The sequence below is a fragment of the Lates calcarifer genome, linkage group LG19 (genome assembly GCF_001640805.2).
Source record: "Lates calcarifer isolate ASB-BC8 linkage group LG19, TLL_Latcal_v3, whole genome shotgun sequence".
Classification (NCBI taxonomy): Eukaryota; Metazoa; Chordata; class Actinopteri; family Centropomidae; genus Lates; species Lates calcarifer.
Window position 1 is genome coordinate 9,841,387 of NC_066851.1, and position 13,094 is coordinate 9,854,480.

Sequence of the window (13,094 nt, forward strand, 5' to 3'; positions counted from 1 at the left end):
CTACAATTTAGAGGCGGCTCTCTTCCAAATGTGGTCCAGACAGCAAAGGCCGCAAGGAGGAAGCCCACAAAAACACACAGCAGCTGTAAAGAATAAAAACCAAAAGCTCTGGTTTGAGACATTGTCTTGGAGTGATAATACATTTTTTGGAGGGCTGCATTCAAAAGGAGGATTCTCCTGTGTCAGGCTAGACACAAGACCTTAGAACTTTCCTGGAGAAATTTAAAGTTCTTTCTATGCCACAAATGAAGCCAAAATGTGAGTTAAATGGAGCAGTGAATGTGTTTTTCTGCACAAACAGTCTCACAAACTTTGAAGGGACAACCCAAGAGAAATCAGATTCAGCTGAAGAAAAAGTTGTTTTCATGTCATCCATTTTTTAAAATACAAATACTTTTGGATTTTTATTTGTAAAGGTTTGTACTAAATGTTTGTATTACTATTTTGTTATTTTTTATTTCGCGTATTCCTTGACATTTGGACCAAGAGCATAATTTTGACTAAATGGCTAATAATAATGATTCCTTTCACTGGCTTAGGGATATTTCACATATAAATGCCAGAGTCAAAATTAGCATCAGTCTATGTATATATCTCCATAGACTCTCTAACTGCTTAGAACTGTAATCTTACATAGAATTTTATCAGTCATAATTCAACTTGGATAAAACTCTACTCTATGTGCTGAGTTCAGCAACCTTTGATACAACAGGAAATGTTGTAACTGCACAATAATTTGCAACAATTGAAAAAAATATTTTAGAATTAAATACTTCAAACTGAAAAAAATAATTAAAGGAGTTATTTCTTGGATTAAAATAATGACTATTATTATCTGTATTTAGTATAACTAGTCATGATTAATAGAATGAAAATATAACTATCTGCAGAGACTGAATAAAAGTCAGTGGTAGTTTTGTCTTGTCAAACTTATTATTAAACTTATTTTGACTGATCAGACCTGAATAATGCACATCTAGAATTAACATTCCAATAAATGAAGTTAATTATAAAAGTGAAAAAATGAAATGATATAGTTCTATATATATATATATATATATGTCAGATTAAATGTCTACATTTTCATGTATTCATTAAGTCATACACAATTTATAGATATTTAATACAAATATTTAATACAAATAATAATACAAATTTTATCACCAGACTGTTCATTTTACAACAACAGTAGCTACAGTGTAGTCTGGATTCTGCTGGTGGCAGAGTTTGTACCATCAGACACTCTGTCCAGCCGTGCAGCCACAGGGGACTAGTTTCCCAACACAGACAGGCAGGATAATGATGAGAGACAGTGGTCTGATCTTTAACAGCCCTCCACTGTTACTACAAGGCGAGAACAGATGAGATTACAGGCAGCGGACTCAGCATCTTTAGAAGCAGGGTGCTAAAGAATCAAGACATTATTCAAATGACTGAACAAAGAGTGTGGATTTGTTTATGGTTGGAAATCACTTGTTAAACCAGTGACGGCCATTAAACCAGCAAAACCAGAGGCCACACTGTGGGGATGAACAGACTGAATCAGAGCTGATATCCTATGATACTCAAGCAACACTACAAACATGCATCTACTGTACATCTCTGAGGAACACAGCACAGCTGTTATATCTGAATGGAAGAGAATCGATGAGCCTTTGCGTAATATGAGGGGGCGGTGGTGGTGGTGGTGGTGGAGTAAACGGGAATAAAAACAAACAAAGAAAGCCAGACTTCTGATCCACGGTTTACCCAGTGTGGTTTGCAAAATGGGCGACTTTGATGTCAATATGTACTTATGATTTTACTGCCGTGAACGAGAGCCCACACTGCAGCTACCAGGAAATCACAGCACACCAAAACAATACTCAAACTGTGTGTGTGTGTGTGGATCAGAGAAAATGCTTAAACACTGAATGGGGAGCCTGTGGAACACCACAAGATGAGAGAACTGCCTGTTTGATGAATGTCTCACATATGTGGCCATCACGCCCCTCCACCTCCAGTCTCTGAAGCTTTGTGTCATGATGAAGCATAAACACTGAGGGAGCAAACAAATGGCAGCAACCGGGTGGGGGGGGGGGGGGGGGGCAACAAATAACACACAGGTGATTCCTTGTTTAAGAAAATCGGTTGCCTGCTCAACTGCAATCAACTGACAACTGTATGTAGAATCAGACGGAGAGCCTCTTAATCCCTGTTGTGCATTGGAAAATATTTTATGTTTTATCAGAGGTTAAACCAGAACAGTGCTCCAGCTCTGGCATATTCAAGTTATTTATACCTGGAAAGTGAATTTTCTCACTGATCCCCAATTATCTTCAATCCCAGCAGACTGTCAGACGTCCAGCTCTCTTGTCTACTGGGATGAAGTCTACTATTCCCCCCTCTGTGAGGCCAGCCAGGAGACAGCCTCGGTAGGAAAAGGTAAGACCCTCGCTCCACTTTCCACTCCTCATAAATCAAAATGTATTCCATCAAACTCTGAAAATTCTCCCTACATTTCTGCTGGAAAATACAGCGCTAACAAGTAAAAACGTAAGGCAGGATTTAGAATATGAGGTGGAGCATTAACTCCTGTTTAAATGTAAATGGCAGTGAGAAATAAAATCAATCTGTTGCAACAGTTGCATTTATATGTATTTATCATACAAACTTGAAAAGCAGAGTATTGTTTGGTAAAAAGGTTTTAACTGCAGTCAAATTTGATAAAACTTTTAAATAAATGTGCAAAAACACTCACAGATTAACCAAAGTTTGAATCAAATTAAGATGCAAACATTCCCGACCGTTCCTGCATTGTCATTTGTGACCAATCATCGACAAAAATCACCATCATTTCATCATTTCACATTACTTTTGCCTTGTTTTGTCAGACAGGCAGTGACAGTGCTTCAGCCCGCTGACTTCACACATGGCCCTCGGAGCGCAGCCTCCATCGTAAAACAGACCTCAGGGTAAAGGCCCTGCCTGAACCTGACATTAAAGGCCATTTAAAATCAGGACACTGTCTGATTTGCCACAGTGATGAATGTCTAACCCGGGCCAGGTCTTCTGTGAAACACTAAACTCCCCTGAGCAGCAAATGAGCTCTGACTGTTTCTTTTTATTTGATCCTATTTCATTCGGTAGCGTCCCTGCCTCTCTGTCAGGTCCAATTATGCGGCAGTTAAAGGAATCTTTATGTAGGTGCCCACTGGTCTTAAAATGGTGATAAGTAAATGCAACTTCAAGTACGATCAGCAGCTCTTTGCGACGAAGCCAAATTTGCACAGGATTTTAAAGATAAACCTAATCTTCAGGTTTGGGTGTTGGGTTCCAAAACTAACTGAACCACTATACATGATTTGAGACATAAACAGAGTAGAATATATTTGTCTTTATGGGAGCTGAGAGTCCTACAGTAGGTTTAGGTCCCTGAGGCCTCCCACTCATCCCTCTCAGAGTGCACGGAGAGAGGTCATCACCCTCTCCCCAAACAGGAAGCCCCATCAAAAGAGGATCATGTTTCTGCACAAGCCAGTGAAGGAGAGGGCAGCCAAGCGGCTGGGGATCCGCTCCTGAGCATCATCGGTGACTAGATGCTGCACACAGGTCGTTTTGTCCACACACTCCTGTCTGAATTTAAATACACTACGCCAGGATTTGTGTGTGAGAGGCACTCATGAATCCACATAGAGAAATTCTGCCAGAGGACGGGGCTAAGTTAGGATAGATGAATCTCTGACTGCTGGCACCAAGTCTCCTGACCTTTGACCAAAGGCCGGAGGGCAAGACACAGCCAACCGCCACAGTCGCCACCTCAGGATCAGGTGAGGGGCAGGCGGTCTTGCTCGCTTCAGTCAAATAAAAGTGTTATTCAGTGTTAGCTTCTCAGTGTCAGACAAAATGTGGATGGAGGTGATCTGTGTTAGCATTATAATTAAGACCAGTTGCTTTCTTTAGGCTGGTTTATAATAGCCAGGCATAAATATTTATTCCTGGCGGCTGGAGAGGATAAAAATGGTGGGAGTCATAGGTGGAGCTCACCAAGCTTCCAGAATCCAATGCTCGCCCTGTGATGCTAATACCCCCGAGGACTACTGTGCCAGACTGTGCTGCAGCAGAGATCAAATACGAGGGCCTTTATGCTGCATTTATTGTCTTAGGGTCTTCCATTTTTCCTAATAAATGAGTGACAGCTTGAGGTAGGTCTGGGTACTTTAGTAGACTCTTTGTATTTTTCCCCCAGGTCAGAGAGGAGAGGGCTTTAACAGCGATCTAAAAAACGTAGGGGAGAGCTGCGGAGCATATCTAATTGCTTTCATATGCCGTATTATTGGTTGATTTAAATAACCACAGACACCAGGGGCACTGGGGGGCATCGCCTTTAACCTCCACGTGGTCCTGGCCAAGACTGGCTGGCTGGCTTGTTGGGCTGCTGAGAGCCTTGGCGCCCACGACGTTCTGAGCGCAGACACCAAAAATGTATTTATCAGCCAGAGCTGGAATTTGCTTTTTGGTTTGTTCTGGAGATAAAGAAATGAAGATGATTCTTTGGCAAGAAACAGGGGAGGTTGTGGTGTTATGATGACACGGCTGTTAAGATACAATGTCTGGAAACTAGAAAAAGCTGCCTCAGGCCAACTGAGGTCATGAATACACCCACAGCCTGCTCCTCTCAGGGTAGCGAGAGTACATAGGATGTACATTTACATTTAAACTGCTCTGTGGAAAGATGGCAATGTGTACAATTACACTCACTGATTTACAGTGAAACTAAGATGACCCAAGCAATAAAATGTAATGTGGCATGCAGTTTAAGCCTTGATGCCCCCAGTGAAAATTAATGTACTGATGCAGCAGGGTATGTCCCACCTGTTAGATCTCTCTTCAGCTTCCTGATGTCCTTGGTGAGGTCTTCAAACTTAACCTGAGCAGCCTGGAAGAAATCCTGAGTCTCAGGCATAGGGAACACACTCTTTTCTGTACCGGCATGCTGAAACCATGGAAAAAACATAAAGTATATGAGTATTGAGAAGCAGAGGTTTTAAGTACAATTTTTTTTCATTTATTCAAAAAGGACCTCACCTTGTCAAAGTTCCGAAGGTAGTATAAAACCACGTAATCCACTAGATTGATATGATTGTCCTGAGGAAGAAATTGAGATAAGAATGCAATTATATTTAATGTTATATACTGATATATCTTAAGATTTTATTTAGATAATATTTACCAGGTTAAGATTTTAAGTGTAAATTTAAAAGACACGTTACCCTGCTCTTGACATCCTTTAGTTTGGGGAGGATCTCTAGTCCAAAGCCATCAGCCTGACCTCTTGTCCTGTTCCCTCCATTCATATAGTTCCCAAAGGCCAGAACAAGACCCATTACATCCCGCAAACTGTTGCACTCTAGCAGCTCCTGACACACACACACACACGCACACAGACAATCTTAGTAAACCTTCACATAGCTTAATGACACTTTTCAGAGGCAGTGTTTGTTGACTTGATGTTCTTACTTTGCTGACATTGGAGATAATCTCCACCTTGCGACGGATGGAGGAGATGGTATCGAGGAACACTGACTGGAAGATGATACAGTGGGCCCGACCGGCAAAGTCAGGAATCTGGGAGAGCTCATAGAGAAACCTGGAAAACAAAAGGGGAGGAGGAGCAGAGGGAGGAGGATTGGGTGTGATGTGTTATGACAGAATTAAACAAAATGTCTAACAGGAAGAACTATTTCGGGGTTTTGGCAGGCCTAGCTTCCACAGCCAGGGCCCGGCTTAGCCGATGTTGGTGTTCACAAGCGGGGCGGAGGCAGCTGATAGTCATGAGTGGTGCTGCTCGGCTGGGTTTGAAAGGTCCATGGGGTCGGGTGGAGGGAAAAGTAGCGAGCGGCACACAGAGACTGATCAAAGGTAACTCTGGCCTGATGCAAGACGACTTATGTAAACAGTGCCGTGTCGGAGGGGAGCGGAGCGGTAACATCCTGTGTGATTAGGCCCTGCTGATGGAGGTAGACACTGAGTAGGGATGACTCAGACTGCCTTAGTGACAGCTCTGGTCAAACATGGAAATAGGAAGGCCAGGCTGAGCGGCACCGCTGAGTCCAGGCCTCGTTAACCGGCCCGGACTACTTAACCCTGACAGGAACTACTGAACTACTGAAGCAATGTTCATTAAAGCATATGTCTGCACACGCACAAAGTTGTAGAGGATTATGTTAAGAATATAGATGTTGAGGGGATAGAAAATTATACCCCGATGTGTAAATATTGGCTTTTTCCAATATAAATATATAACATAAACAGTATGTTTATGGTTTGATTTGTTTGACTAATAATTCATTAAATAACTGATTCTTGATGATGAAATATTTCTCATTGCACAAACATGACCAAAGGCCTAAAAGTATTACTAAACTGATAAGTAATTAATGCTTGAATGATTCAATGTAATTTTCCATTTCATGGTGTATTCTGTGACATCTGAGAAACCCATGTTAATCATTTTAATGTAGCTAATTTAACGGTTCCGGCATTATGCACGTAAATGCAGACAGTGTTAAACTCAACACCTGAACTCACTTTAATTTTTCTAATAAATACAATAAAGATTATCCCAAAACATGAATAAACTTCTGGTGGAAGTGATCTTACTGTTCAGGTTTGTCCAACAGTTTGACTTCATCTTCTTTAGATTTCTCATAATGTCTCATTATCTTTTCCATCTCGTCACTGGTGGCCCTCTGTCAAGACACACAACACACAGTCCACAATCAAGATGTACACTGACACAGTTCAGTGGGTACTGCAATTGTTGCAGTGCAAGATGCTATATAACAACAATCATCCACACCCATAATTAGCCACATAACTTCACTTTGTAGCAATCCTAATAATAAGGTTTTATCTATTTTCTTTCAAGAGGGCTTTGTGGCCTCATCCTTCTCACTACTTCACAATGTCACACAGACTTCTCCTCCATACTTACATTTTCATATAAAGCCTCAATGGTCTCCAAATCCACCACAGAGTTGTCCACAGTAAGAACAGCTGGAACAGTAAAGATATTCATTATAAACAGTCAGTCTTATAAATGGATAAGATCTTGGCCAAAGCATGCAGTCTTTTAAGTGCTGCCAGTGCTTGAAGAGCAAACTTGTTTTCCTGTCTAGAAATGTATCTCATGCCCTGTAATTTTGCTAGACATTGGTTAATAGAACATTATACTTGTGGCAAAGTGCTTGCCAGCCATACTATATGTTGTAGAAAAATTAAATGGAAAAAAAAACAAAACAAAACAAAAAAACGCAATAAGCAGTATTTGAGCAAAACAAAGGTTTACTTGCATCTATACTGCACCACACCTGCACCACAAAACCAAAACACATCATTCAATTAGTATGTAGTTGAATTATACACTTAATTTAGAATATTAGCTTGACGTGGCAAAGCTTGACCACATTTAGAAACATCACAGCTGACTGTAATAATTTCTAGAGAGAGACAGGAGAAGGTGAGCTGAGCCAGAAATAAGGAACCTAGGAGGAGGTAAAAGTAAGGGAGAGAAAAAGAGAGAGACAGAGAGAAAAGGATGAATAAATGCTGGCAGAAATCATGATTTAGACAGTTTCACTTACAGGCCACATGTTTGTTTAGCTTGACTCAAACAGTAAAAACCAAAGTGCGCATGGAAAGCAGAATACAGGGGATGGCTCAAAAAGAGAAAGTGACTCCTGTTCTGTGTCTGAGAGGTGTCACAGGTTTACAGCTTTGTGAGGGAGGAGGGGAGGAGGATATGATGGGAGGGATGGCTCCAGTGCTGGATCAGCTGCCTGGCTGGTTTTCAACTGAGGAAGGCTGTGCACCACCTACTGCTCTTAAATCAGTCAATGTGACTCAATGTGACAGTAACCAAGACCAAGCACATGTCAGGATTTCAAAACCAAGAAGAACTGATGCAGTGACAGCCACACAGTAAATCTATTCAGTGTTATAAAGTCTTATCCAAAGTATCAACTCCTGAGTAGTGATCACGTAGTGACTGTGAAAAAGTCAGCAAGGAACAGAACGCCTCTCTAAAGCAGTTTCAACAAAATCTGACCATTATAACCTTCATGAAAGTAGGTTTTACTGCAGGACTGTTGTATTAGACTGCATTAGTTTTAGCTAGGTGTACCTAATAAACTGCCAAGTGAGTGTAACTTTTACTAAATAACAGCCATTGTGGCCACAAGTGACAATTACAGGATTGTTATACTATTTGAAATAGTACAATATACAGTAACAGTAGCACAAGAAAGGAAATATTACAAACTGACTTCAGTAATGCCAGTTAACCTACACCGCTAAATTTAGCATTACATCTTCTTAACGTATAAACATTTAAGTGAAATTGGGTACTTTGGCTAAATAACAGCTTCCACGCAACGATGTGGAAAAATATGGTGTAAAAGCAGAGAGTAGTCATATAGTCACTGACTACAGTAATGTAACTTTACACAGCAAAATCTATCTTTGCATAAATTTGCTAACGTTACCTAAAATTACATCATTTTCTTAACAATATGTGAAACCGAGTAACTTTTGCTACTCAAAGCCCACCGTGGCCACAAATTACGTGATAGCAGTAAAGGACACAAATAGAGAACAGTCATAAAGTAACAAACTGACCTGAGTAATGTTACTTGCGCAGCACTTGCTAACACGAACATTACATTAGCGTCATAAAATATACAGTAAAGTGAAGCTGGATATCTTTTGCTAATTAACAGCCACTGTGGCCACAATAAATGATTACGTGATGATGGTAAATGGTAAAACGTTGCTGGTAGTAACACAACGTCAGTTACGTAGCATCTAGCTAATGTTTAGCTAGCTAACATTAGCCACCCTAACTACTGGTCATACCAGACCAAGTAAGACTGTAGTAACAAAATCTGATTTGAGCTGAAGAATATACTGTTAATTTGTAAGGTTAAATCATAATTTCGTTAACTTTTCATTTAGACATTATTCATGGTATTTCAACCACTAAGGTGTTTGAATTTTGGGAAAAAAGTTTCAGGTAGAAAAATCTGTTGGTAGGAATGTAAAAAGGTATCCTGTATCCTGTATCATGAATTGCACTGGTACAGGTAATTGTAATAATTTTAACAACAACACAGCCCTAGTCTTTCCAATCTCACCGCTTCAAGCTAACAAGGTAATACTTTGCATTCTGGCTCCAGGCTGTTCCTGTTGCAGAGAAGCTGTCAATGTGGTCCCAATGTCTGGATCAGAGAGAGTGCTGGAGGTCCATTTCCTACATCTTATTAGAGTGGATTATTCAGTCCCTCAGCCATGCAGCCGTCAATCACACACCAAAGGGGGGCCTGCTCCAGTGTGCACAGGAGCACTCTGATCCGAGGGGAGCCGGATATCTCTCCACACCGACAGATCAAAGCCTGCCTGCCAACCGCCTCACACCCTCTCCTTCCACTTTTCACTCATCGGCTTTGGTGTGGAAGGGCATGTGTGGTGTGTGAACATGTGTACGTGTTTGGGTGCGTGTGGTGTGGTGAGGTGAGGTGGTGTGTGTGTGTGGGGGGTGGGGACTCCCTTTGCCCTTGAACCATGGTGGCCCTTGAGGGTCCTACAGTCACTCCGGCGGGTGCAGTTGACCCCCTCTCTCCCTTAACCAGAGTGCTGCCTTCTTTGCTCCCCTCCTTCCCACTCTCTCTCCCTCCCTAGTAGCTCTAATTACATTACATGTCCCATGTCCTTTTAATTTGGCAACAAAGGGGAGGCAAGCAGGCGAGGCAAGGAACTAAAACCCTTAGAAGTGCTTATTAAGGTGCTGTCCTTCATTGTCAAATCCAAAGTTTTCAATTTCACGTTCACCTCCCATTAAGGCACAGGGAAGCAGCCTCACGCTGGGTGTGATCGGGCCTTTTTACCAAACCACCTCGAAAGAACAGGACTGGGGGAAAAAAGTCTAAACAAAATGGGCGTCCTGGTGCTGTGTGCTGTTTGGCTTGTGTTTGAGGTGGTTTTATGTGGTAGGGCAGTGTCTGCTAACTGCAGAAGGTGGTTTTGTACATGCTTAGATCATTAGTGGGGTGTCAGTCCCATTAGGCTTGTGGAAACCGTCACTGGCTACAATAAACAGATCCGCTGGCCGCATGCTCAGACTAGCAGGCGGCAGGCACTCTCCGCCACAGTCCCAGGACAGGACCAATTCCTGGCCCATCTACGCTGTCCCCAACACACATATTTTGTGTTTACGCAGACATACAGCAACTTCGACACACACACACACACACGCCTGCATTTTCCACAGAGCTACCAAGCATGCAATCAATCCATGCAGTTCTTCATATGAGGGAGATGGCAATTTGATTTTAACCAGGGCCCAAGGGATTTCAAGCAGCCTGACAGAGAAAGTGAAAGGCTGCTTTCATCCCACTCACATTTTGACATATCAAGGCATTTTCTTTCCCACCATGGTAGCTGGAAAAATCATCCATGCTCCACTTGAAACACGAATTAATCCAAATAAAAAAGTGTCTCTGGTTACAAATTAGTAGCTGTCAACTGGTAGGAAATTACTGTCAAGGCTGCAGGGCTCTCCATGCTATCTCTTCTCTAAAAATAACCCCATCTGCATTTCATCAGGAGTCATCTTCAATTTATCGTTCGTCCGGACTGTAAATTCAGTTTATTACTGTAAAATCTAAATAAGAGCGCCTTCCCTGAAAGAGATCAAAATGATATCAAACTGTTGCTGCAGTGTGCGTAAGCCGCAAGAAATGTTGAGCAGACTTGACACCAGAAAATATTCTTCACCTTGTTGAATGTCCTTCATCTCCAGATGCAGGCTTGATATGAGGATGCCGACTGCTTGTGAACGCTTCCCATCCAGCAGCTTGATAATCTAAAGAAACAGAAAACAAAGTAAGTGCATTAATGGAATTTAAAAACAGTATGCAAACTGACTAATTACTATATCCTAAAATATGTACATTTATATTATACCATCTGCTCAAATTTCAACTCATATTATTGTTATTACTTTACAAACCTGCTGAAAATGTAGTTCTTCCTACCTACGTTCAACATCAATTTAATTATTCAACACTGACAGAAAACAAATGGAGGAGCAGATGATGAATAAAAAGTTCATTTTTGTAATGAGAGGCTGGGTAAAAAATCACTTAGTTACTTCCCCAGCTGTGGAAGCAGATGATAGATGATGAGCTTGACAGGCGGCCTCGAGCCCCAGTCAGTCTAAAGTAGCCCTGGGAATCATCCGGGTTGACCCGAACGGGCCAGACTAATCAACACACGTTGTCATAACCCATCATCGTGACGCAAACGACTGGGAAAACGCAGAGCGCGCACACACACGCAAGCCTGTGACACGCTTTTAAGTCAAGTTACATAAACGAGGGAGCAAAGCTAAACAGAAAAGCACCTCCTCCAGTTTGCCGAAGAACATGTGTGAGATATAATCAAAAAATATCAAGTCGCAGTGAAAGTACAAAGGCAAAAGTGGCACCATAAAAGGACAGTCTAGAAGAGCAAGGCAAAGAGAAGCAGGGCTTTTATAACAAACTATAAATTCACAGGATTTTTATTTGTGCCTACACATGGTCACAATTACTTATGACTGAATTAGCCGTAAAGCCAGAGAGAGTTTTGGCAAGGTAAAGCCCCGCTCTAAAAGTTAATGTGTCAGGCTTCTTCATTAGGTATTACGGCGTTGTCGGCTACTGGGCTGTCCAGTGGGAGCTGGAGAGCAGAAGCCTTAGAAGTGGGTATTGCATTACAGGGCGTTAGTGGGTGCCATGCTGCTTCCAGCTCTATTACCTGGATCACTGGGGATCTCCCACTCTGGGGACTTGAGACGGCTGAGTACCAGGCTTTCCCAACACCTCTAATTAACCACTTTGGACGGGCCACACTAAAAGCGGCCCAGGAACCCTTCCCCGCTCGCTGTGGTTGCAGAACTCGCCAATTAGCCTAAATAGTTAAGTTAATGAGAAAAGACAACTGATGCTGGACGCTTGGTTTAAGACACGCAAATGGCTTGGGGAGAGCAGAGGGAGCCGCGCGATGCTGATGCTGAGACAGGTAGACATCAAGAGCTAACGGCTCCCTCCTGTGGACAAAATGGGAACTGGGAGGGGCAGGCAGTCTGAGGGCTTCATGTGAAAACTGCTGTGGACGCTGGAATAACACAGACAGGTTTAAAGAAAGAGGAGAAGAGGAGAAGAGAGAGGGACAGCGAGCAGCCTAAGAAAATAAACAAAATGATGGAAGCAGACACGGGGAGGTGTCAGTGTTTTGAGTCGAAGCAGGTGGCTGATGTTAGGGCGACGTGGGCAGGGTTGATGCAGGTTCAGAGCTGAGCCGGATAGTTTACACAGCCACGGCTGAGCAGCCAGTCTGCTCCGCTGTGACGGCCTGTCTGACTATCTGTCTGGAATCACCCAGCCAGATGTTACAATAACAACTGGATCAAGACTTCCCATCAATAACCACCTACAATACACTCAACAACCCCAGTCTCACCCAGCGGTGTTAATCTTACACCCACTCTCCCGCGTCATAGCCACGGCTTCAAATATGTCTTTAATAAACGCAGTGTGAATGCTCATAAGTCATTCCCATAAACCGGTTAAAGCTGCTGTTTGTTTAAGGAGATTCGACATGTATAAACTTGATACATGTTTGATTTATGTGTGTATAGGAAATTGCAGTTTTTGTGTTTACTGATGCACATTTTTGCACAGGCACAAACTCAACAGTGCATTTAGCTCGATTGATTTCATCATCCCCATTGCCCTCCCTGCTGCTCATCCCTCCATCGAGAATGCACCGACATGCCCCCCTCCCTGCTCCTATAGGAGCCCTGTCTTCATCGCCTCTTCTAGCCAGTGGAGTGGAGCCACATGCCTGCAATTACACCCCAGGTCCAGTCCGGTCCGGTCTGTTCTGGTCTGCTGGGGCGGGAGAGCTCTCTTCCATGTCATCTCCTCTGCTTTGATATGCTAATCAGCAGAGGGAGAAGGGCTCCAGAGTAAACAAGAGCTTTGATTTTTCTATGGCACACATGATAAAGATTA

At 42.5% G+C, this 13,094-nt stretch overlaps 1 protein-coding gene across 1 annotated transcript in view; it reads right to left on the bottom strand.

The window, feature by feature from the left end:
- LOC108892521 (formin-1-like) overlaps nucleotides 1–13,094 on the bottom strand; it is a 52,634-nt gene that overhangs the window by 15,843 nt on the left and 23,697 nt on the right. The window contains 7 exon segments of the mRNA XM_018690120.2: nucleotides 4,855–4,975; nucleotides 5,068–5,127; nucleotides 5,253–5,399; nucleotides 5,500–5,629; nucleotides 6,643–6,731; nucleotides 6,977–7,038; nucleotides 10,813–10,900. Coding sequence (XP_018545636.1) covers nucleotides 4,855–4,975; nucleotides 5,068–5,127; nucleotides 5,253–5,399; nucleotides 5,500–5,629; nucleotides 6,643–6,731; nucleotides 6,977–7,038; nucleotides 10,813–10,900 — 697 coding nt within the window.